The 26,131-nt window shown below is 30.7% G+C and overlaps 7 protein-coding genes across 7 annotated transcripts in view; 6 read left to right on the forward strand and 1 right to left on the reverse strand.

Annotated features, from left to right (window-relative positions):
* The window catches only part of Lmpt (Limpet), a gene marked incomplete at its 5' end in the record, with an annotated part of 767,445 nt that overhangs the window by 543,464 nt on the left and 197,850 nt on the right, over window positions 1-26,131 (reverse strand).
* Window positions 1,807-2,496, forward strand: LOC106682998 (adult-specific cuticular protein ACP-20-like). Its single transcript, XM_014424195.2, has 3 exons — window positions 1,807-1,843; window positions 1,923-2,012; window positions 2,097-2,496. The coding sequence occupies exons 1-3, from the start codon at window positions 1,835-1,837 to the stop codon at window positions 2,430-2,432; spliced, it is 435 nt and encodes a 144-aa protein (XP_014279681.1). The 5' UTR covers window positions 1,807-1,834; the 3' UTR covers window positions 2,433-2,496.
* Window positions 6,277-6,959, forward strand: LOC106683015 (adult-specific cuticular protein ACP-20-like). Its single transcript, XM_014424217.2, has 3 exons — window positions 6,277-6,309; window positions 6,389-6,478; window positions 6,557-6,959. Exons 1-3 carry the CDS (start codon window positions 6,301-6,303, stop codon window positions 6,890-6,892), a joined length of 435 nt encoding a protein of 144 aa, XP_014279703.1. The 5' UTR covers window positions 6,277-6,300; the 3' UTR covers window positions 6,893-6,959.
* LOC106683010 (adult-specific cuticular protein ACP-20-like) lies at window positions 11,089-11,868 on the forward strand. The gene is made up of 3 exons (XM_014424210.1): window positions 11,089-11,124; window positions 11,229-11,318; window positions 11,393-11,868. The coding sequence occupies exons 1-3, from the start codon at window positions 11,116-11,118 to the stop codon at window positions 11,798-11,800; spliced, it is 507 nt and encodes a 168-aa protein (XP_014279696.1). The 5' UTR covers window positions 11,089-11,115; the 3' UTR covers window positions 11,801-11,868.
* Window positions 16,369-17,066, forward strand: LOC106683016 (cuticle protein 7). The gene is made up of 3 exons (XM_014424218.2): window positions 16,369-16,401; window positions 16,480-16,569; window positions 16,657-17,066. The coding sequence occupies exons 1-3, from the start codon at window positions 16,393-16,395 to the stop codon at window positions 16,990-16,992; spliced, it is 435 nt and encodes a 144-aa protein (XP_014279704.1). The 5' UTR covers window positions 16,369-16,392; the 3' UTR covers window positions 16,993-17,066.
* LOC106683013 (adult-specific cuticular protein ACP-20) lies at window positions 21,841-22,637 on the forward strand. Its single transcript, XM_014424215.1, has 3 exons — window positions 21,841-21,900; window positions 22,002-22,091; window positions 22,169-22,637. The coding sequence occupies exons 1-3, from the start codon at window positions 21,892-21,894 to the stop codon at window positions 22,526-22,528; spliced, it is 459 nt and encodes a 152-aa protein (XP_014279701.1). The 5' UTR covers window positions 21,841-21,891; the 3' UTR covers window positions 22,529-22,637.
* Window positions 24,969-25,685, forward strand: LOC106683014 (cuticle protein 7). The gene is made up of 3 exons (XM_014424216.1): window positions 24,969-25,029; window positions 25,109-25,198; window positions 25,282-25,685. Exons 1-3 carry the CDS (start codon window positions 25,021-25,023, stop codon window positions 25,615-25,617), a joined length of 435 nt encoding a protein of 144 aa, XP_014279702.1. The 5' UTR covers window positions 24,969-25,020; the 3' UTR covers window positions 25,618-25,685.

Consider the following 26,131-nt stretch of genomic DNA (forward strand, 5'->3'; position numbering starts at 1 on the left):
AAAAAAAAAAAAAAAAAAAAAAAAAAAAAAAAAAAAAAAAAAAAAAAAGCGACACCGAAAATCATACTGCACATTGATGTTATTAAAATAGAGATATCGGTTTAAAAATACCTATGGTTACAATGAAAACATAGATATGAAAAAAATTTTCATGGAAACTAAATTTGGGATTTTTATGGAAACTAAATTTGGAAAAAGTGTTTTTCCCGTTTTTTTCTTTTTATAACTACAATTTTATAGAATGAAGCTTCCTCCTTATTGCAAAAGACCTCTAAACTATATTTTTTCTAATTTTTTTTTCTTAAAAATTGATAATATTTCAAAATATTGTTACTACAAATCTTGGGAAATTGAATATTAAAATTTACCGATATTCAATAGCAAGGAAAGTCGTATATCCGTATTACTGATATCAATCAGAATATATTTCTACCCTTACCTATGGAATACATATGACGAACATAATTCCATAACCTTCAACAAAAAAAAAAAAAGGCTTTGATTTAATTTTCATGTTTAATGATTGCATTCATTATGAACATAAGAATCCAAAAATTACTTCGACGAGAGAGTTTTCAAAGTACTTTTTTGGTTTTTACAACTAATAACAAACAACGCATAAGCAATATTAAACAATAAACGCACTAAACTTAAATATTTTATTTCAAGATAAAAAATGTAGTTAAAAGGTTTGAGAATCAGAGTATCCATTTCTAAATAATTAACTCAAGTCACAACTAAATTTACGCTGATAGTAAACTATGATAGGAAATTCTTCTAATCTATCTTTTATGAGTTATTAATAGTGTTGGAAACAAAAATCAATAATATTGTAAGTTATCTGCTTCACATTGGAAAGCGAAAAGCGTGTACAAGGTCAACCTGAGTTATTTTTATTGCTAATATATGTAATGTATACAAAAGAATAAATGATTAACTAAATTTGGAAAAAGCGTTTTCCCAGTTTTTTTTTTCTTTTTGTTACTACAATTTTATAGAATGAAGCTTCCTCGTTATTGCAAAAGACCTCTAAATTATATTTTTTTTAAATTGTTTTTTCTTAAAAATTGATAATATTTCAAAATATTGTTACTACAAATCTCGAGAAATTGAATATTAAAATTTACCGATATTCAATTACAAAGAAAGTCGGACATCCATGTTACTGATATCAGTCAGAATATATTTTCATCCCTGCCTATGGAATAGAAATCACGACCATAATTCCATGACCTTCAACTAAAAAAGGTTTTGAATTAATTTTCATGTTTAATTATGAACATAAGAATCCATAATTACTTTGATGAGAGAGTATTCAGAGTAATTTTTTGGTTCTTTAACTACTAACAAACAACGTATAAACAATTAACGTATCAAACTTAAATATTTTACTTCAAGATAAAGAATGTAGTTCAAAGGTTCGAGAACTATAGTCGCGATTTCTAAATAATTAACTCTGGTCACAACTAAATTTACGCCGATAGTAAACTATGATAAGAAATTTGGATAAAAAGTAATCTTAAAACTAATTAAGAAGCATGGGCGTATATCTGAAATTATGCAGAAATTCTTTGAATTTAAACCATTTTATCACTTTGACAAATAAAGTAATTTTTCATTCATTACATTGTTTGGGATATTGATTATTTCATATTAAAAAGTCTTAAAGACATAGTTAAAATTGGTGTTCACTGGATCGATATTAGACAACGGAAAACTTCTTTTGGATGAAAGCAGTGGAGGGACGACGGATGAAGAAATGATGTAGGCTGAGTATATAAGGCAAGAGGAGAAGGGCAGAAGCAAGTCGAAGTAGTCCACTCAACCGATCAACATGTACAAGGTGCGGGGATACACATTTACAACATATGGATATCTCAATACACATAGCTGAGTACTAAGGAACTATATTTTTATTGCAGGTAGCCCTTTTCGCCTGTTTGATGGGAGTAGCCGTGGCCCAGTACGGTCATGACTACGGCCATAAGGAGGAGCACTACGTTGACTACTATGTAAAAGACTTTATTTCATTGAAAACTAAATTTTAATATTTTTATTTCAAGAATCAGATGTAAGATTCTGTTATCGAATTTCAGGCCCCACCCCACTACAAATTCGACTACAGCGTCCATGACTCCCACACCCACGATATCAAGAAGCAAGAAGAGACCAGGGAAGGAGATGTCGTCAAGGGCTACTACTCTCTCTACGAACCTGATGGTACCGAGAGGATCGTCCACTACACCGCTGACAAGAAGAACGGTTTCAATGCCGTCGTAGAGAGGAAGGGACATGCTGTCCACCCCCAGAAATACGGACACTCCTCTGAAGCCTACTACGGACAACATGGTGGATACTCTGGTTCTTCCGGTTCCTCTGGCTACAGCAGTGGTGGTTCAGCATCTTCTTCCTCTTCATACCATGGCTACTAATGATTTATATGTCAAATATTTGTAAATAATATTTTTTATACTTTTGTAATAAATTAATTTATTTAAAAAACAAAATAGTTATTGATAATCCCTGAACATTTTATAAATTTCGATGTTTAGTTCTGTTTTGGAAACGGTAAAATTACTTTTGTGTTCATTTCACCAAACAAAAAAGATTCTTAAAAATGAAAAAATAATTATTTAAATAAAAAATGGTGTGGCCATATTTCATTTGTTTTATATTTTTTAATGAAATATATATGCTCTATATAGTTCTATTTAAATTATTACTATAATCACGAAATAATTTAAATAAGGTTCAACATGTTGTGGCAAATACTAAACTTTAACTATCATGAAAAAAATTTGTATGAGTATTTTCCATTCCTATGCATTATGAAAATTATCAATTATAGTATTATATTTAATTTTAACGTTCTTACTATATTAGTCTTTTCTTACGGTTTAACTTAATTAATTTATAATATTTATTTGAATAAAATAAGCCTAGCGGAATTTTTTCGACGAATTTGAAACGGTGGCAATACGACTCAGGCTCAAAATCTATGTACAGAAGACCGTTTACATGTTTACCTCAAGAAAGGCGTGTGGAGGAGACGAATAAGCCACAATTGGAAACCACACACTAAAAGCGGTCGTAACCTTTAAGTATTTAGGTGCACTAATAATCGAAAATAATTAAATGGTGGAGGTACTAAAAGCAAGGATGACTGCCGGAAATACATTCTGATTTTACATGAATTATGTTTTATTGGATCAACATTATGATGCATGAGAAAGTCATATGTTTCTCAGACGTGTGTGATATATAGCAGGAGTTCCTAATGTGGGGTGCCATATCCTCAAAATATTAAAAAAAAAAATTAAAAAACATTAAAATTAAAATGTCAAATATGCAGTGCATGCTAGTTTTCACTTCGAACCATTCTTTCTTCTTTTCATATACAACCGCATTAAGGATAACTGCCGAAATTTTTATTTTTTGTTATCCAGACAAGATTGCCACGAAATTTTTTTAACCCAACAAGAGTACCAAGGCTAAAAAAAAATTTGGGAACCGTTGATTTAAAAACAGTTTTACACCCTATGATAAATTGTGATGATATGATTTAACAACTTATTATTATAAATAAACGGAAAGAGTAGTACTGTTTACCTGATATGAGAAATCGGGGCGATGTGATAGTAATACTTCATCTGCACCTGCCCTGGATTTCAATTGTTGTCTTTTTCTAGTTCCTTTTCATAAACCGTTCTCAATGATTTTATCTTTTTAACAGCAGTGCCACTGTCTGCCGACTGTTCAAACTCCTTCTATTTTTTTAATTAGCCTTGCCTACGCTAGATCTTTTTAATTCTTATCGGAGAATATTTTTGCTCTTAATTTGCTCCTTTGATGGAATATTCCGATATAATTCAGTGAGTTGGAGCGAAAGATGGCTGCTAATGTTTACATGTTCTGACCTGTCGTAACGAATCGCAGTTATGATTCCAATGTAAAGTCTAAATCAGTTCAATCAAAAAAATAATTAAAAAGTGGTAATTTTCCTAAAACAGAGAATCTTGCATTTTATTTTGCATAAAGTTAGAGCCAATTTACTTAGCACTACTGTAAAGTGAGCCGTTTATTCACGTTCAAAAATACTTTTATTAAATGGGTAGACATATTTATAGTGGACACATGATTATATACATTCAACTATTGTAATATTTGTGTTTAAATATATATTTTTTAATAATTTATTTATTGATATTTAAAACTGTATACATATATACACATCAAGCAAATTTGCTGTGAGTGGTATTATGACATGATAAAAACATGTGGAAAATCTACCCATAGATAGAACTCCAAAAACATTTCTAAAGGAGATGATCTCGAGGCCATCTTCTTTTCAGACGCCTAGGAGGATCATTAGGTAGTGAAGGAGAAGCCAGGTTAGAAACGAGTTAGTTTGGGTGGTTGGGAAGTTTATTGTAGAAGGATTGGTATGGGACATTGAGGTCCTGATGGATGATTTGATTTGTGACAAAGTAAGGAGCATTAAGGATTTTATGAAGGATTTTGGACTGTAAGGATTGGGTTCGAGTGGAATTAGATGGTTTAGTGGAGCCCCATAGCTTAACTCCGTATGTCCAAATAGGCCTTATAATAGTCATGTAGAACATCTTTTGTAATGGATTGGAAGTTTGGACCGTTTGTCTAGTAAATGTTGTAATAGTCGGAATCGACGAGCAGGTTCCAGTCTTTTGAGTCTTGCATGAGGATTCCATGTCAGTCATTTGTCCAGATTTAGTCCCATGTTTAAATATTAAATCTAGAAATATAGAAAATATAATTTTTTAAATAACCCCATCCCTATCTATTTATAGGATTCCTACGGTAGGATTATAAAAAAAAAATTGACGAGTTTAGTTTAATAAGGAAGCTCAATTTTTAGTATTTTTTCAGTTAGACCAGATTCCCAATTCCCCCGGCGTTTAGTTCCAACATTCTGATAGATAGGAGCACCTCCTAGGAAGGATGAAGTCGCTCAGAACTACGTTGGAGCAATTGAGATTTACTATTACAACCATCTTTAATAATAAAAAATCTAGGACTCAAACATCAGCAATAAAAACTGTATATCTTATATGAAAGATACCAAATTGCGAAATGACCAGATTAATTCCATAAAATATTGTACTTTATTTAATTTAATAAAGTTTTATATTAATAATTAAAGAGATTTATATTTGTTTAAATCTATCTTTTAGGAGTTATTAATAGTGTTGGAAGCAAAAATCAATAATATTGTAAGCTATCTGCTTCACATTGGAAAGCGAAAAGCGTGTACAAGGTCACCCAGAGTTATTTTTATTGCTAATATATGTAATGTAAACAAAAGAATAAATGATTAACATGAAAACTAAATTTAGAAAAAGTGTTTTCCCAGTTTTTTTCTTTTCATTACTACAATTTTATAGAAAGAAGCTTCTTCCTTATTGCAAAAGACCTCTAAATTATTTTTTTTCATCATTTTTTCCTAATAATTGATAATATTTCAAAATATTGTTACTTAAAATCTCGGAAAATTGAATATTAAAATTTGCGGATATTCAACGACAAAGAAAGTCGTACATCCATGTTACTGATATCGGTCAGAATGTATTCCGCAGTTACCTATGAGATACATGTCACAACCATAATTCCTTAACCTTCAACTAAATTAAGGTTTTGAATTAATTTTCATATTTAATGATTGCATTCATTATGAACGTAGGAATCCAAAAAATACTTTGACGAGAGAGTTTTCAAAGTACTTTTTTGGTTTTTACAACTACTAACAAACAATGGATAAACGATATTAAACAAGAAACGCATCAAACTTAAATATTTTACTTCAAGATAAAAAATGTGGTTAAAAGGTTAGAGAATCAGAGTCGCGATTTCTTACTAATTAACTCAATTCACCACTAAATCTACGCTGATAGTAAACTATAAGAGGAAATTCGTATAAAAAGTAATCTTAAAACTGATTGATAACCGCAAAAACTAGAAGCAAGTGCGGATAACTGAAATTTTGCAGAAATTCTTTGAGTTTGAACCATTTTATAACTCTGACCAATAAAGATATTTTTCATTCATTAAATTGTTTGGGATATTGATTATTTCATATTAAAAAGTCTTAAAGACATAGTCAAAATTAGTGTTATAGCATTCACTGGAGCGATATTAGACAACGGTAAAAATCTTATGGACAAAAGCAGTGGTGGGACGATGGATGAAGAAATGATGTAGGCTGAGTATATAAGGCAAGAAGAGAAGGCCAGAAGCAAGTCGAAGCAGACCAGTCAACTGATCAACATGTACAAGGTGCGGACGTACACATTTACAACATATGGATACCACACTACACATAACTAATTACTAACCAATTACATTTGCATTGCAGGTAGCCCTTTTCGCCTGTTTGATGGGAGTAGCCGTGGCCCAGTACGGTCATGACTACGGCCATAAGGAGGAGCACTACGTTGACTACTATGTAAGATTTTGATTTATTGAAAACTAAATTTTAATTTTTTATTTCAAGAATATATGAAATTCTGTTATCGGATTTCAGGCCCCACCCCACTACAAATTCGATTACAGCGTACACGACTCTCACACCCACGACATCAAGAAGCAAGAAGAGACAAGGGAAGGAGACGTCGTCAAGGGCTACTACTCCCTCTATGAACCCGACGGTACCGAGAGGATCGTCCACTACACCGCCGACAAGAAGAACGGTTTCAACGCCGTCGTAGAGAGGAAAGGACACGCTGTCCACCCCCAGAAATACGGACACTCCTCTGAAGCCTACTACGGACAACATGGTGGATACTCTGGTTCTTCCGGTTCATCTGGCTACAGCAGCGGTGGTTCAGCATCTTCTTCCTCATCATACCATGGTTACTAATGATTTATATGCCAAACATGTGTAAATAATATTTTTTATACTTTTGTAATAAATTAATTTATTTAAAAAACAAAAAAGTTATTGATAATCCCTGAAAATTTTATAAAATATGTTTAGATCTGTTGTGGAAACGGTTACTATTGTGTTCATTAAAAAATAAATAAATATATATACTTGAAAATGAAAAAAAGTAATTATTTAAATAAAAAATGATGTGGACATATTTCATTTTTTTAATTTTTAAATGCTCTAGTTTTATTTATATTATTACTATAATCACGAAATGATTTAAGTAAAGTTCAACATTTTGTGGTAAATCTACTTTAACTATTATGAAAAAAAGGTTATTATAATTTCGTTCGTTCCAGAAGGAGTTCAATAAATCAAGTAAATTAAATAAAGTACAATAAATCGGTTTGGCATAAAAATAATAAAAAAGAAATAAATAACACATTTATGCAAATAAAATCTATCTTATTAAATATAAATATTAACTTTTAAACATACCAAATAAACCTCAATATGTAAATATTGCAAAGCGGACTGATAAATATTTTTTAAAAATATAGTTATCAATTCTATATTGTAAAATTTATATTAAAGCACCAAAAGAGTACTAAATAAACATAAATTATATATTTCATTTAAACAAAAAAAAAAAACCTGATTAATGTTTTATCGTTTAATTTAAAACTGCAGTTCTATTAATTCAATATTGTAATACTCAAATCAAATAAATAAAGATGTCATTACAAATAAATCCCAAAGGAACTGTTTGCCAAGCTCGTTTGAGTGAGGGTTTTAGAGTGCCTGGTCCAGAACGCTGTTGGTTCGATCCCCATTTAGGACAGTCACTATTTATTTCATATTGGGAACAAGAAATGAATCTGGACATTCCCAATTTGGGGGTGTATAAGAATTGAATAAAAAACCTAAATTCAACTTAACAAAAGGTAAATGATTAAAAACAATTTGAATGATACACACAATATATATTTACAAATATGCATGAATAAAATCTAATAAATGTTTGAAAACTGGAAATTTCACAAGTACAATTATGAAATTTTCATTAATTGTTTCCTGTGAGTAAGTACCCATTACAAACTAATAATTATCTTGAAATTTTCCTGGGCTAATATTGTCACCCCCCCTTTAGTAGACCTGGCCCTAATCTTTATAATGCCCTGTGGCAAAGAAAGGGCACTAAATATGTATATATATATATTTAGTTATTATTTCTGTTAATTATCTATTTAATAAAGGAGGTAAGAAAAAAAAGGCGCCAATAATTAAAATTGGTCAATAAAAAAAAGATGGGAGTTTCATTGTTTACAGAAAATTTGAAAATTTTAATATATTTAATCATTGTTAAATAAAAAAAAAAATAGTTTCTCAGCCTGTTTCAAACAAAACTGGTTTTTTGAGCACTTCATCGACAATAACGTTAAAAAGAAAAAAAGGAAAACAAAATATAAAAATAGCTGCAGTTTTGAAATCAGAGAATTAAAAATAAAATATATTTTCATTTTGGATCAATTAGTAATATTGATAAAAAAAAAACAAATAAAAAACACCATGGAGACTTTTAAGATAAAAAGATTTTATACTATTATTACTAATGAACAAGTATATAATACCAATTAACACATAAATAGGCATTGAAACAAAAGATTAATATAATTAAACTCATTAACTAAAAAAAAAACTATAAATTAATTCCCACAGAAAATAATTGGTTTTGGTTATTATAACAAGTAGTAGGTATTATGGGGCTTATATTTTTCTTGCCGTGAGACGATTTTGACTGTCGGAGAAAGTACAAATAAAAAAAGTTAACTGGGACAGGTAGGGAGCTGGTAACCTTGAGAATCAAACAAAATCAATCTCTTTTCTCGCGTCACCGCGTAGTGTCTTATTAGCTACTAACTAAACTATTAAAAAGCAGTTCCCAAACTTATAGGCCATAGAACACGGGGTGCAAAAAAAACAAACTTTTAGAGCTAAAAACATAAAATAAGAAAAACACAGTAAAAATCAAATGCTATAATTCACAGTTGTATTCCCTATTTCAATTTATTTATTTATTTTTTTTAAATATTTTTAGAACGTCGTATTCACTTGTGGCATATGCATGGTTCACCCTGGATGCCCTGCCACCCACTTTGAGAGCCCACAGCTCTGGAACCCCCTTATCGATAAAATTCCCTAGTTACACCCATCTTATCATATTGAGGATGCAGTCTCATCTTGTTCTTCCACAATCCTTGTGATGAAATAAATTTTTGTAGCTCTCGATGTACATTCAAATGTATCTATTAAGATACAGGATTAAATATTAATAATACTTTCAGCTCCATATAGGAGTAGAATTAAGTCGGAATCAAGCTTGATTAAACTACTGATCCCTTTTGCATTCATGGGTATAATTAAAAGGGCACGTGGAGGTATCAACAATTGGCTTCATTTATAATAATTACAACAGCAAACTAAGAAGTGTGTGTTTATATAATTACTACAGCATTTTTTTTTTAAATAATCGCTTTTAAGAAGAGGTGCACACAAATCCCAAAAACCCAACTTCGGGAGATCGGCCAAGAATAGCCTGATCCAGTTTGGGGTGCCGATAGAGGAAGTAATTAAGACCAAATTCTTCGTTTCTAACTGTAAAACAAGCATGGCTCTAAAAAATGGTAGTGCTAGTAATAACTTTAGAACAAAAAATGGTAGTGAAAAATGGTAGTGCTAGTAATAACTTTAGAACAAAAAATGGTAGTGCTAGTAATAACTTTAGAACAAAAAATGGTAGTGATAGTAATAACTTTAGAACAAAAAATGGTAGTGATAGTAATAACTTTAGAACCAACCGTAGCCAATAGGACGCTGGATTATTGGTTCATAAAGGTCCACGTTAAAGCCTGTGATAAAAGGAGAAAATTTTAACATCTGTAAAGAGTTCTGAGAATAACGATAATGCCATAGGCATGACGTTAATTATTAATTTTTAAATCCATTAATTTATCATAATTTTAGGAATGCACTGTGAGCTAAGACTTTTTTTTATATCAAAACTAGATTAGTAAAAACTTTTTAACTCTTCAGGTATTATTTCCATACGTCCCTGCAACAGCAGTAAGAATTTGGGATTGACTATCTTTTTATAAAATATTACCTCGTTACTTAGGTACTTAACTAGTAGAAGAAACGATAGTATAAAATACTAGAACTGATAACTTTAAGTTCCTTCTTTATACTAGATCAATTCTGCTCTTGGTCTCAGACGATTTTTGCAATAAAGACTGGTTACTAAACTATGGCGAAATGTACGGATATAAGTTTTCTTAAGGGATACAAATGTAAATATTTTATTTAAATCTTTATTATATTTTTATATTATTATTATATATCTACGTATTGTTATTATTATCTTTATTAAGTCTTCAGTCTTTTCAGCTTATTTATATTCTGGCACTATAGAAGTCTCTATGAAGACCTACAACGTTTGTTAAAATGTGGGGTAACTTGTACGGGACAAATTGTTACCCCTTTTCTATTTTTTTTTTTAACGCCTCTCGAACCATCTCCTTCACGGTTCATGCCTCCTTCACTTAGGTTACTAATAAAAGCCTACAGCAGCCTAGGTGAAGACTAAAATTTGGGTCAAAACGTTGGTATTTAACAAATAGTAACTTTTTTTCTAGTCATTAATAAAACCATTTCCATCATTTTCAATACAGTGAAATATTAATACATGATAAGAAGTAAATATTTTATAACTTATTATTTGACGTCTAATGAAATTAAGATTTATTTTAAAATAAGTTGCACGTTGAAAATAAAAAGAATTTAAACAAGAATTTAAGCTGGTGTAACGAGTAGAAACAGAAGCCTTTATTTTCGTAAATAATTCCATTATTAAGACCTTCTCGAACACACACTTCGGGACTAATTAGCATTAAATCACTAAGGGGCAACCCTCAAGGGGTAAAAAAAACTAAATTTAACTCTGAATTGAATCGACTATAAATTGAATAGATCTATAAATAAACACTGATAAATACTAATATAAAAAGTTGAGCAAAAAAAAAATCATGTGATTATTTTAAATAACTGCTTTAAGAAGAACTGGTAAGACGAGATGTGAAGAAATGATGCCCAGTAAGTATATAAGCGATGAGAAGAAGGCCAGAAACAAGTCGAAGCAGTCCAGTCAACCAACCAACATGTATAAGGTACTAGTTCAATCTATACTTTTATTACATAAAGTTTTTATAATTAATTAATAATGTATTCTTATTATACTATTTACTTATAAGTACTTATTTTTCCACCATAGATCGCTTTTCTAGCTTGTTTAGTCGGTGTAGCCGTGGGACAATATGGTCACAACTATGGTCATCAGGAAGAACACTACGTTGACTACTATGTAATTATTATTATTAATTAAAAATTCATCACCATAAATTCAATGAATTCAGACAATTACAATTATTATTTCAGGCCCCTCCACACTACAAGTTCGACTACAGTGTCAATGATCCTCACACCTATGACGTTAAGAAGCAAGCAGAAACCAGGGAAGGAGATGTCGTCAAGGGCTACTACTCCCTCTACGAACCCGACGGTACCGAGAGGATCGTCCACTACACCGCCGATAAACATAATGGATTCAATGCCGTCGTAGAGAGGAAAGGGCACGCTGTTCATCCTCAGAACTACGGACATTCTTCTGAGTCTTACTACGGACATACTGGAGGATATTCAGGATACGCGGGATCTTCTGGTGGATACTCAGGTTCGTCTGGTGGATACTCAGGTTCGTCTGGTGGATACTCAGGATCGTCTGGTGGTTATTCTAGTGGTTCAAGTTACAGTGGCTTAGCTTCATCGTCCTATCACGGCCAATAATAATTTATTAGCTAATGAGTGTACATAGCTTTTTTATACATTTTTTAATACAAAACATACAGTTACAACTCTATTTTATCTTTAATCCTATTGATGGAGATCCTGGGAGTCTTACTACGGTTTTTTCTGTAGGATATTCAGGATAATCTGGTTCTTCTGCTGGATATATGTCCACTCCAAAAAGAATCATCAGGTACCCCGTCTACTGTGAGTGATAACATCATCGTATTATCAAAGCTGTTCCAAAACTATAAGTAAATGAATTAAAATTTATTTTTTAAAAATATTAAAATAATACAACATAAGTAATTTGAATTCAAACAAGCTTCGTCGCCTTCGAGTTATTGAGTATGCCAAACTCGTAATATGATTTTTGTGATATGAGTGATTCCGTTTGCAAATTTAAAAGAATCCTAACGTCAACCAATAAAATATTAAATAATTTTGACTCATATGGTTCAATAAAACAAAAAATAATTTCATATATATGTATATATAGTTGACCGTAAAAATTTATATATAAGATGTCAGGATTGCGGTCAAAAGAGAAACAAAAATAGTTTACAACTATTTATTTTCCGACGTTTCACCCCACTTTGCATGGCTTCATCAGGGCTAAAAACTGAGAATATTACAACAATAAGGCAATTGAGGCTTGGATAAAATTAAATTACCTTATTGTATCTTATTGTTGTAATATTCTCAGTTTTTTTTTTGTATCTTTTTAGCCCTGATGAAGCCCTGCAAAGTGGGACGAAACGTAGGAAAATAAATAGTTGTAAACTATTTTTGTTTCTCTTTTGAACCCTAACCAACTTCTTATATATAAAAATTAATTTCGTTTAGGAGAATTTAAAAAAAAAATAAAGAATTGATTGTTTACTGCATTGTTTTCAGTTGTGTCAGGCACGAACTGAAACAATACAACACGCCACTTCCCACTAAACATTTCTAATTTGTTTTGTTTTTTTATTGATACAATTAATGAATTATATTGAAAAACGAAACGTATTACTACACTATAATAAAATTTTGTTGTTTTAGGTGTAATGAAATTCATGAACTATTTTTCTTTTCAACAAAATCAATCATATAGTTTTCTTGTTTCTGCGAAACATTGAGCAATAGAGTAAAAATTCAATGATTAAATTATACATAATGGAGACTTTATTTTCTCATCATAAGATAAATAAATAAATAGAAGACCTAGCGGAACCCAACGTTCGATGCCAATACCAGCATTTGCTATTTCATACATCTTCCAAATGACGCTTGTCCAACATAAACCACGCTAAAAGCTTAGTCTTTACGCAATTTTCCCATCTACGTCTCCGTCAACCCCTCGGACATTTAACCGTCGGATTAGTGTTTGTTAAATGTTCAGGGATACGTTCGTTGCTAATCTCTATAACCTTATAAGCCCATCTTATTCGCCACAACCTGAATTATATTTACCGGGTGCAATAGGAAGGTTAATAGTTTTGAAAATTATAACTTTCACGATTCTGGAAAGATGGCGTGATCAAAGCAGTTTCGAAATTGGAAAATAATAAACATTTCTTACATTTAATTCCACCTTAATTTTTACATCAAATTTGTTCAATAATATAAATATGTATAAATAAGACTACACTGTGAAAAATATGGTAAAGGCTCATGATATTAATTATTTTTTAACCATATATGTTTCAAAAACTTTTTTGACTATTGATTTATTTTTTTCGGACTTTTTGTCCAGTTATGATGGATTCTACCTCTCTTCCCTTTTCTTATTGCAGATCTTGATTTAATCAGGCCTGAGCCAATAAGTTGCATTGCAAGTCTTTGCTAATGCAATTTTTTTCATTTTTATATAACCTCTGTCATATTAGTATTCTTCAATAATACCCATAACATGCATTTATCATTTTCAAGATCATTTATTTAATTTAGCAAATAATAAATATATTATAATAGCCAACATTCTTTTTTATAAAAGAATATCAAGAGCATTTTTTTCTTATTTTGAGTTTAATGGAGGGCTTAAGCCAACAAATAATGGTTCAAATTCCTTTATAGATCTTTGAACCCTTATACTTATGATAAAAATAATTACATATCCTATTTGCCTAACATAATGAAATATTTCGAGACACCTTTGACATCGTGTTTAGGAAATCCGAAGGCTATTTTCATTCAGATGGAACAAATGAAGCTATGATATATTCTAATTAACAGAAGTGATGCAAATGGAATTCCAATTTTATAACAAACTGATCATGGCATGCATAACGTGCTTACTAAATAAATAGGCACTCTTTGAAACAGATCATTTATCATGTAATAAGTTTATCAATATACAAGAGAAAAAAAAAGGTAGAGTATAAACTATAATAACTATACACTGATTTATAAATAATGCCTAATTTAAAAAAAATATACAATGAAAACAACTTAAAATATAACTGAATAATCTAGCATAATATTAGAATCCAAGACAAAACAAGAATTAAAATTCTTAAAAATACCTAGTGAATTAACATACTTGACTTTATTTAATTTATGCAAATTCCAACACCGCAAAAATTCGTTGCTGTATCTTCGTTAATGAAGGTCTGGTTAAGTTGTTTAGTTTAAAAATATACAACGAAAACTACTTAAAATATAACTGAATAATATAGCATAATATTAGAATCCAGTACAAAACAAAAATTAAGACTCATAAAAATACCTAGTGAACTGACAAACGTGACATTATTTAATTTATGTAAATTCCAACACAGCAAATATTTGTTGCTGTATCTTCGTTAATGAAGGTCTGGTTAAGTTGTTTAGTTTAATACAGCAGTAAGGGAACGAATTGAGACCATGAAAAATTTCAAATACTATATTTCAACGGATATACTGATACTTACAGATATACAAATTTTAAGATACTTTGAGTTCAAATATATTTTGTATAGTAGGTAAATGCGCGTGTGAACAAAAACGGAAAAAAAAGAAAGAAACCTATTCCACAAACGGAAAAATATCGTACTATGTCTAAGGTGTTAAACAAGATTTTTTTTATGAAAAAAAAAATTACTCCTTTCTTTAACATTTTCTCCTGAACTGCTTTAATGATTTTTATTAAACGGGTTATATAAATGAATAATTAGATGATGATAAGTATCAGCTAGTTCCCATTTTCTTTAAAATAGTTTTATAAACCTTGTTAGCAGTAATTATGCAGTAGAACTATGAATTCATTTTTAAAATTAAAAATTATTATGATTACTAATGATAATTATGATAACCAATAAAGATAAATGTTTTTCTTTGTTAAGACAATAATCTTTCACAGCTTTTGGATTATTGTCATAGTAACTATGGAAACATAAAAACATAGTAATAGTAGTTTATTACTTAACTTATAAGTGGGAATACAGTAAGGGCATTTCCATCGTGAATAGTAAAGAAGTTTCGGTTTTTAAATTAGCAAGGATTAATGGTTACTCAATGTATTTAAAGTTTTATGATCAAACTAGATTTTTTAAAGACATTTACAATAAAGTTTTAATTACGTTCTGGAGCTATTTCAAAAACCAAACAAAAATACTTCATAAGTCCTATTAACTATGTCATAGCTTGTCCAATATTGATGGTTTTTTTTAAAAAATATTCTCACTCAAATTATAATGCCTCATAACTTTTTTTAAAGAATTTACTTGGAAATAACTTTTTTAACATTTTTTATATAATTTCCTTGAGAATGTATGTATAAGAAAATGAAGAGCTTCCGAGAGAAGATTTCACCTATTTTTTATCAAAAACTGTTAAGGTTTTTTTTTTAAAGAAAAATGTTTCAAAAAAACACTTTTTAGTACTAATAGCCCTCCAATGTAACGACTATAGAGCGTAATGTGTTTTCCTGAGCCATATGGATCTTTATTCTATACCAATAAAAATACAATAAGAAATAAAAAATGGACCCAGTACATCCGGCCTCTAATTACCAATGGCCGAAAATGTGGTTTTTGCTCATTTTGAGGTAACCTAAAACCGAAAATTTGATCCTATTACAATATCCTTACGTATCCAAACCCTCTAAGATGAAAAAAAATGTTAATAAAAAAAGGAACTAAAGATTAATGTAATAGTATCTTAATGAAATTACGTTTTTTTTTTTCTAGATACCAGGCTAATAAATATTTTTAAAAAAAGTTTTTCTTTTAGAACAAATGCAATTTAATTCATCAAAGTTATCCTATAATATTTTTATTTTAGACAAAAAAATTTTTACTTTAATTTTGATGAAGATTATGTAGCCAATTATTATTACCAACCTGTTTAGTGGATATGTAGATATGTAAACACAAATGAAAAAAGAACAAAAAATATACCTAATATCAAAAAATTAAGGTAATGGATTTTCTCATGTAGGCTAAGCATTAAAAAAAAAATATGCTTAAGAAAACAATTATTTGGGAGCACCAAAGCTAAATATACCACCTACGAGATTAAAAAAATTACGAAATCTATAGTGGGACGATGAAGAAACGATATCCACTGATTATATAAGGGAGGAGAAGAAAGGGGGAGACAAGTCGAAGCAGTCCAGTCCACCGATCAACATGTACAAGGTCCAAGCAAACACGTGTACAATACATCGATATGTCACCAAATATAACTAAGTACTAAGAATTATATTTTTATTGCAGGTAGCCCTTTTCGCCTGTTTGATGGGAGTAGCCCTGGCCCAGTACGGTCATGACTACGGCCATAAGGAGGAGCACTACGTTGACTACTATGTAAGATTATGTTTTAATAAAAACTTATTTTATTTTTTTTTTACTAATTTAAAGAATAAGGTTTGAGATTCCGCAATCGGATTTCAGGCTCCACCCCACTACAAATTTGACTACAGCGTACATGACTCCCACACCCATGACATCAAGAAGCAAGAAGAGACCAGGGAAGGAGACGTCGTCAAGGGCTACTACTCCCTCTACGAACCCGACGGTACCGAGAGGATCGTCCACTACACCGCCGACAAGAAGAACGGTTTCAACGCCGTCGTAGAGAGGAAAGGACACGCTGTCCACCCCCAGAAATACGGACACTCCTCTGAAGCCTACTACGGACAACATGGTGGATACTCTGGTTCTTCCGGTTCCTCTGGCTACAGCAGCGGTGGTTCAGCATCTTCTTCCTCATCATACCATGGTTACTAATGATTTATATGCCAAACTTTTGTAAATAATATTTTTGTACTTTTGTAATAAATTTATTTATTTAAAAAAGAAAAGAAGTTATTGATAATCCCCGAACATTTCATAAAATTACTTTTGAGGTCGTATCGCTAAAAAAAAAAAAAATTGATTCTTGAATATCAACATGGAAGAGTGAGAATATTAAAATATAATATGATCGGCCTATATTTCTTTTCTTTTAATTTGTTAAATATATGTTATAATTTGTAGTACCTCTGAGGCATGCAACTATAACGGACATTCTGGTGGATACTGGGGTTTTTCAGGTTCCTCTAACTACACCGGTGGTTCAGTATCTTCTTTCTCATATTTTCATGGTCACTAATGATTTATAATTCAATGATGATAAATAGTGTTTTATATCTTTATTATTAATTATACATATTTAAAAATTTTCAAAAAATATTCTTCTTAATATCTTCTTGATATTTCTCTGATTACAGCGGTGGTTGAGCGTCTTTTCCCTCATACCATAGACATAATCATATTATATCTTCATAATAAACAATAATCATACGTATAATTAAATAATTAAACAGATTTAATGACCAACAAAAGACTGAAAAAAGAAATGTGTACGGCTGACATCGTCATTAGCAACAGAATAAAAAAATAAAAACCTATATGAGAGATCTCTTTTTGAGAATTATGGGACTAAATTATAACCTGATGTGTTCATTGGTATTATCCTTTCACATGCAAGAAATACCATTTGAACATTCACTAATATTTGAGTTAAAATAAAAAAATCTACGTATTAATTACACAGGAATCAAATTTTAATATTGGTTTTATGGTACATTGTGTTCTACGAAATGTTAGGATTGGTTATATGATTGCAACATCAAACCACGCAGAGAATAAATTATTTTTTTAATGTTAATGTGCTAGTTGGAGTCCCGTTCCACGGTTAAGCAATATCATCATTTAAGGTGGACAAAATCCTGTAATCTCTTACATGCTTACTTATCAGAGCGGTGTCAACATTTTATTGAATAGTATTGTTATTATTCTCTATATCATGCAATTAGAATTGGGTTTTAAAATCGAATAATAAAAATTCCACGCTTCTGCCATTCACAAATATATAATACTTACCCTGAAAAAATTACTTTATTAGTAAAACACAGAAATATATTTGGACAATTTTTAAACTGGGAGATTTAAAAAAACCAACCGAGCATAAAACTTCTTGAGAGCACTTGGTGGTCACTATATACTTCATCGTCGAATATTAGGATATAATAGGAACATGGATTGCGTGTTTGATCATGTAGATTGAATATGAATTATTCGGTCGTACTTATCTCGGTCACATTTGTTACCAATGAAAAATTAATTGTTATTGCGTACAAACAGTAATCGGATAGTGTAGCTGCAGTGGTATAAACACGAATTAAGTAAGCCAAGAGCATTGGGAAAAAAACCAAAACATTTCTTCCCATTTTTTTTTTATTACTGTAATGGAAGTAGTTTACTTATACTCTAAGTAAGTAGTTAACTATACTCTATATAGTTACTAATACAGTAAAAGTTACTATGTAAATGCGGTGCCACCGTGGTAAGGCACGGTGATACTAACTCCAAGAAAAAGGTTTTCTGTTACACTGAAACCATGAGTCAACCCTGTGAGTTCTGGAGCCCTCCTGGGGTCCACTATTATATGGAAAAAATAATGTTGCTATCTAAAAAACTGTTGAACGTAAAGAGTTCTATTAAACCTGATATTTTAATAAATTTGTTCTACTTTACTCTATGATTGTTTTAGTGATGCATGTAGTTATAAAAATACAGGACTCGGAAAGATAAACGAGTTTTTCTGGAATATAATAAACTTCAGATGTGCACCTTAAATTGAGTATTTATTTACTTTTTAATTACATTAACTATACATCTATTAGGTAGTTTAGGTAAAAACCTTTTTCTATTATTTCGTCTTTACTTCTTTTTCACTGGAAAGAACTAAAAAAATAATTTTTTATATCTTTGGAACAGCTGCCATTATTTTTTATTCCCCCTGATCATGATAGACAGGATCAACAATTTGAACTATTTTTAATTAATTAACTCAGTTTATTAAAATAATAAAAAATCAGGTTTAAATAACTCAATTTTTTTCTCCTTTTGGGTTCTTGGACTAAATAATATATTCATTGTACCATTTCCAATAGTTGCAATTTAAAATATAAACTTATAAAAAGAACTTAAACCACGAAATACCAAATGTTGACACCTTGGTATATGGTATGAGGTCCTTCTAAATTGGTGATGTTGCCAACCGTGCGTCTTAAGGTCTGTTTTCATCATATCCAACTTTAATCAGTCTCTCTCAACATAATATTCAAGTATTTAAACATTATTCTTTTGTTAATTTATGTCCCCTAAATTTTCAAGTCATTATTAAAAGCATTAAATCTTTATTATATTATTTATCATTAATTTTTTTCTTTTTATATTTGGCATAAAAGAATGTCTTCAATCTGTGGGGCGCCACAAAATAAAAGTCAAACTACCCAGGCTAAAAAAATCAAAAGTTTCCAAAACGCATTTATATGGTGAAAATCCCCGGCTTGAAGATTGGAGGGGATGTGTTTGATGAAGGTGAGATGATAAACGAGTAATAAATCCTTTATAACCCGTTTAGCAAAAACGAGTTCATTGGAATGTAGTGTGTGGCCGACTGAGAAAGGCGGGTAGCATGCACTTCAACGTTTTGGGTTGACACATCTCTGGCTATTTGTACATATTATATAAGTAATATGATATTCAATCTTATATTATAAAATATACAAAATGAAATTGAAAAAAAAAATAATCTTAATTAAAATTTCTTAATAGCAATAAATTTCTTTAACCTCGTTTCATTCAGAGTAATAATTTACTCTACAGAGATTCAGAAGACTGCTTAAACCACACATTGCTTATTATTATATTACAAGATTATTATTTGGCCGTTTAAAATTCGTTGTAGGAAGAAGGTGCGAGTGCCAATCCAGACAGATACACAAAAATAACAGAAAATAACCAACGATTTGCTAATCAGGACTGTATCTTGGAAGGTATAGTGAGGATATAAACATTATAAATTTTAAAACAAAAACAAGAGGAAGATTTAAAGCCTCACATTACTCTTTCCAGATTCGAACCCTACAGAAGCGCTAGGAAGTGGAGCGAAACGTTAGTTATCAATAAACTTATTTCCTATTCCTTAAAATAAATAATCTTCTAGAAAATTTCTTGGGTTCTTTACTTGGCTTGAGAGATAAAAATGAAAAAAATTCATTGACGAAGGGCATATTTTAAGAGACTTTCCATTAGTAAAAGCAAAAGAGGGGTTGAAAATATAGATACATATTTCAAATAATATTAACGCAACTAAATTCTAATTTATTTAAGTTAATCTTTCTTCGCTTGTTAAAAATTAATTGTTATTTTTAAATTATTGAATACATCTGTGGAATCAGAGGTATTTTAACCTGAAGAAAAGACTACTTACGTTATCACTCTTAAATGAAATTATGATTTTTGATCAATATATCAATTAAGGAAGATTTTTATCAGCAAATTATTTATATAATAATTTTTATAATGAAACAAATGATTTTTCTTTTTACAAATGTCTATTCTCACAGAGTTAAATAGTTATTATTAATTGTTCAAAGCCTCTAGAGAAGGTTGATAACTGTGTAAAATAATTATCCAGATAAAAAAAAAAGAATAAAAGTGAAATATTATGATGTTAATGTAGCTATAAGGATTCGCTTCCCTGTTGAGTTACTTTTAAATTGTCAAGAAAATCTTTAATCATATTGAAACCGTGAGGAAGTATCGAGGGCTTAGCTCAAACGATACATAATAAATGTAATTGAGTGCCTCTTTGTATAAATTACATTTAGCATATGTAAAATGTAAAATTTTCATATTATACATGGTAGAAAATTATTATTTTCACCAATTAATTAAAGTAATTGCAAAAAAAATATACAGGAATTTTGAATAAGTCACAAAAAAAAGTTATCTACAATACGAAATTACAAACCCTAAGCAGTATGAAAGAATATATTAGCCATATGGTAGCTACTGAATGTATTTTTCTCCTAATTATATTTTTGTCGGGAGCAGGTGGCTCTGTTGTAAGGCACTATGCTACCAACTCCAAGGACCCGGATTCGATCCTGGCTGTGGCTGAAAGTTATTTTATGTTTCACTGTAGCTGTAAGTCGAAACAGTGAGTTAATGAGGTAAGATAACTCAGGTACCATTAATTAGATAAAAATTTGACAGTCAAGAGTGATTCTGACTATACCACCTCCTCGAACAATCGTTGATATAGTACAAGTATTTCCTTACAAAGCACTGCAACTGACCTCTCGTGGGTTGTAGGCGGTATAGATTTAATATATTTTTGAAAATTAAACTATTAAATTAGCCTTTTCGTAATAAATAATTAATATAATTAATCTTCGTTGGCTGGTAGGAGGGAGCCGAAACCCTGAAAGGCATACAATGGTGGTTTCAGTCAATGGCAATAAAAAAACAATCAAATTCTTAAAGCTTACCAATTGGTAAGTATAAAATAAATTTAATTAAAAAGGGAACTAGGTATTAAAAAAACAGGCACGTTCAGTAAAGGTAACACTGTCATGACATGTCACATCAAATGAATAAAAACTGGTTGTATTAAAAATCAAACAAAAAAGTAAATAAAAACTTGACAAAATGCATTTACTGATGTTAAGTGCCCCGTTTTAAGACGAAGTTGTCCGACGAGGGATGAAGAAATGATGGCCACTTAGTGGGTATATAAGGCAAGAGAAGAAGGCTGGGTGCAAGTTGAAGCAGTCCAGTCCAACCACTAAGATGTATAAGGTAGTAGTTTATTTATAATACACCTTTATTATATTACATTAACTCATATTATATACCATTAATATATTAATGTATTTCACTTAAAATTATTTTCCCGACAGATTACTTTGTTAGCTTGTTTGGTCAGTGTAGCCGTGGCTCAGTATGGTCACAACCACGGTCATCAGGAAGAACATTACGTAGATTACTATGTAATTAAATATTTCTTATTCATTTATTGCTTAAACATAAATTCTTTGAATTCTAGTATTAACCAGTGTCATTCCAGGCTCCTCCACACTACAAGTTCGACTACAGTGTCAACGATCCACACACCTACGACGTCAAGAAGCAAGCAGAGACCAGGGAAGGAGACGTCGTCAAGGGCTACTACTCACTCTACGAACCCGATGGTACCGAGAGGATCGTCCACTACACCGCTGATAAACATAATGGATTCAATGCCGTCGTAGAGAGGAAAGGACACGCTGTTCATCCTCAGAACTACGGACATTCTTCTGAGTCTTACTACGGACATACTGGAGGATATTCAGGATATTCGGGTTCTTCTGGTGGATATTCTGGTTCTTCAGGTGGTTATTCCGGATCGTCAGGTGGCTATTCAAGTGGTTCAAGTTACAAGTACTAAGTTCAAGTGGCTTAGCGACATCGTCCTCTCACGACCGTTAATAAGCTATAAGTTTATGAGTGTACATAGCCTTTTTATATTTTTTTAATACAAAGTATATTCAATTACATTATTTTATCTTCATTCCCATTAGTGGGTCTGATTCTTACAATGGGCATTTGGTTGAATATTCAAGAGACTCAAGTTCTTCTAGACGACATTGTGTCCTAATGAGGGCACACAAGAACTTACAAATACCGGTCAAAGTCGTTTTATATATTTATAAAATATTGAAATAATACACAACAAGAGATTCGAATTTAATTCATTCTAACAACATATTGGATTATATATTGTCGTAAGCTATAGATTTTTTTAACTAACTGTCATAAAAACAATTTACAAATAATGGTGAAATTAATAATAATAATAATAATAAAAAAAATAATAAATGAATTTTTTATAATCATGTAAGCAAATATCAACTGATTCTAATAGCAATGAAAATTTTAAAAAGAAAAGAATTTGCAATAATCAAAACAATAACTGAGTAAAATCGATTGAAGGAGATTGGAAAATTGAGAAAAAGATAAAAAAGTGATAAGTGTTTTTTCAGTATTAAAATCGTAAAATTTTGTTAAAATATAAAGAAAAAGTTGGAAATTGATAAATATTATGAATACTTAGGTGGTTATAGTATTTCGATAAAAAATGTATCATTTCACATATTCATATTGCACACTATGGAAGACATCGACGTTTCGACAATTAATCTAGAAATAAATAAATAATTTTATTATTATTATTCTAAGAATATATGGGGCTATTATTAGCCGCGCGAGTTGAAGTGTCAACTTTAACTGGCTTGTGACTGCAGCGGTGCTGATTCGAATCCGGCCTAGGGATCGACTTTTATTTCTGAGGTAGTCCCACGAAATAGAAACTTTCAATTAAATTTTGATGTTTTAAAAAAAGGTTCATGACTAAAGACTAAAGCAATGGAGCCTACATTATTATTCAATATCATTAGTAAACATATTAAAACAACGAAACAAGGTTAAAGCTACACATATATTGAAATCGAAAAAGGGCGCAATGAGCAAGTATTTGATCGTCTATTAAAACAGTAATCTAACTATAGAAAAATAAAAATGAATTAATACAAAGTGAAAGAAAACTAGTGAATAAGGGAAAATATTTATGACAAAAGGAGACGGTGAAATAAATAAAACAACACTGAACATCAATAAAAGCGGTAAGTGGAAATATTGTTTGGTTAAACAATATTTTTTAAAAAATGACAAAAAAGTAAAGACTAGTTTACACAGGATCATATCTGCTAAAACACATGTAAATAAGATGTAAAAAAAATTGAGTGCTACCAATGGGTAGTTTCTCTACACGCCTGTAACACTCCAATTTAACTTAGATCAGATTTACTAAATGTATTATAACGTACAGTTGTAGCATTAAATTAAATTAAATAGCAATAAATAAATATTAAAAAAAAATAATAAGAAAAATAAAATAAACAACTAGTTTTGTAGAAGGGAAGACCTGTAGCATTGGTTATGGAATATATCATTCTTTTGTCCAAAAGAGGTAGCGGGTTCGAATCTGGCCAATAAGGGTTGAATTTTATTTCGTGGCAGACCTCAGAAAAACATAGACTTTCCTATCTGACTGGGATAGGTTAGTAACCTGTAGGATAAACCGTATTTTCTATCCCAAGTAGGAGAGCCTAAGGATAATAAAGCCCAAATTAAAAAAATAAATAAACTATACATAAATGTAACAAGTTTATAGAAAATTGCAATGATGATAAAGTAAATAATGATAGTTATTAAGGGGGTATAATACATAACTGAAAATAATAAAGTGAAAAAATATTTACAGGTATTTAAAAATAATAAATGATGTACTAAACATAATTAAGATGATATCCATTTCAGATAATAATAGATAAAAATAATAAAAAATGAAGTACAAAAGAAAATAGTCAAGAAAAATGTACTACAAAAGTAAAAAGACCGAACTGACTCACTTATGCAGCTGCAATCAAAAAGGCCTAAAATAGATCTTTACTATTTAATAATATCCAACATTTCTTCCGGTAATAAAGGTTTTCATCATAGCTGCTGAGATAGATTGAGATACAGACCAATGAACAAATAAATTTGAATCGATCGGCAATTTATATAGTTCAAATTCCTTTGTTCATTGTTGTACAGACAAGATGAAGATCCACAAACATTGTAGGTCGACAAATTAGCAATGAATAAATAGTTTTCATCTATATATAATTATATATTTATTCATGTTAAATTTTTTTGCGATTTTGAATTATTCTTTTATTATTTAAACCAGCAATATTGATACAATCAATATAATTTAACCCCGGTATCGCTCATGAAGTCAGTAGTGGGTGAAGTGAAGTAACTGATCCTGCCAAGTATATAAGGCAAGAGGAGAAGGCCAGAAGCAAGTCGAAGCAGTCCAGTCAACTGATCAACATGTACAAGGTGCAAGCATGCACATGTACAATATATGGATATCACACTACACATAACTAAGTACTAACCCACTATATTTTTATTGCAGGTAGCCCTTTTCGCCTGTTTGATGGGAGTAGCCCTGGCCCAGTACGGTAACGACTACGGCCATAAGGAGGAACACTACGTTGACTACTATGTAAGATTTTGTTTTATTAAAAACTAAAATTTTTGTTTACTAATTTAAAGAATAAGATTTGAGATTCCATTCTCTAATTTTAGGCTCCACCACACTACAAATTCGACTACAGCGTCCATGATTCCCACACACACGACGTCAAGAAGCAAGAAGAGACCAGGGAAGGAGACGTCGTCAAGGGCTACTATTCCCTCTACGAACCCGATGGTACCGAGAGGATCGTCCACTACACCGCCGACAAGAAGAACGGTTTCAACGCCGTCGTAGAGAGGAAAGGACACGCTGTCCACCCCCAGAAATACGGACACTCCTCTGAAGCCTACTACGGACAACATGGTGGATACTCTGGTTCTTCCGGTTCATCTGGCTACAGCAGCGGTGGTTCAGCATCTTCTTCCTCATCTTACCATGGGCATTAATAATTTATACTTAAATCTGTGTATATAGTCGTTTTATACTTTTATAAATAAAATAATATTAAAAACAATCTACTTCATTTTTAATAATTGTGTATAACATCAATCCAAACCTTTATAAAAATATATAGGAAGTAAATACTACAAGACGTAAAGTTTCTGCATTCTTTTAACCGGCTTTACAACTGACAAACGTCTTAATTCAAGATATACGAGATGCTAAAAAGTAATAATTTTAAAAATAATTAGACAGAACGTAGTTTCAACTTCACATAACTCATTTAGGTAAACTCTAATCTAATCAGAATACCTTATCACCAAATGTAATATAATTCAGCAAAGAGTCACAACGCGTAGATGCCAACTTTCCGAATCCGTAGCATTTAATTGAGACCACATATTTTTCGGAATTGGCAGGCGGGCGTCCAGTTTTTTTTTCTAATAATATTTTTTTTATTTATAAAAAAGTTACAAGTCGTCTATCTGGAGAAAAGGTAATAATTTATGTTCGCCATAT

The sequence above is a fragment of the Halyomorpha halys genome, unplaced genomic scaffold, assembly GCF_000696795.3.
Source record: "Halyomorpha halys isolate HHAL.00 unplaced genomic scaffold, Hhal_1.1 Scaffold458.1, whole genome shotgun sequence".
Taxonomy (NCBI): Eukaryota; Metazoa; Arthropoda; class Insecta; order Hemiptera; family Pentatomidae; genus Halyomorpha; species Halyomorpha halys.

Coding starts and splice junctions, on each gene's coding strand:
- LOC106682998 (XM_014424195.2), top strand. Junction 2,013..2,096: donor AGCACTACGTTGACTACTAT/GTAAAAGACTTT, acceptor ATCGAATTTCAG/GCCCCACCCCACTACAAATT.
- LOC106683015 (XM_014424217.2), top strand. Junction 6,479..6,556: donor AGCACTACGTTGACTACTAT/GTAAGATTTTGA, acceptor ATCGGATTTCAG/GCCCCACCCCACTACAAATT.
- LOC106683010 (XM_014424210.1), top strand. Junction 11,319..11,392: donor AACACTACGTTGACTACTAT/GTAATTATTATT, acceptor TTATTATTTCAG/GCCCCTCCACACTACAAGTT.
- LOC106683016 (XM_014424218.2), top strand. Junction 16,570..16,656: donor AGCACTACGTTGACTACTAT/GTAAGATTATGT, acceptor ATCGGATTTCAG/GCTCCACCCCACTACAAATT.
- LOC106683013 (XM_014424215.1), top strand. Junction 22,092..22,168: donor AACATTACGTAGATTACTAT/GTAATTAAATAT, acceptor GTGTCATTCCAG/GCTCCTCCACACTACAAGTT.
- LOC106683014 (XM_014424216.1), top strand. Junction 25,199..25,281: donor AACACTACGTTGACTACTAT/GTAAGATTTTGT, acceptor CTCTAATTTTAG/GCTCCACCACACTACAAATT.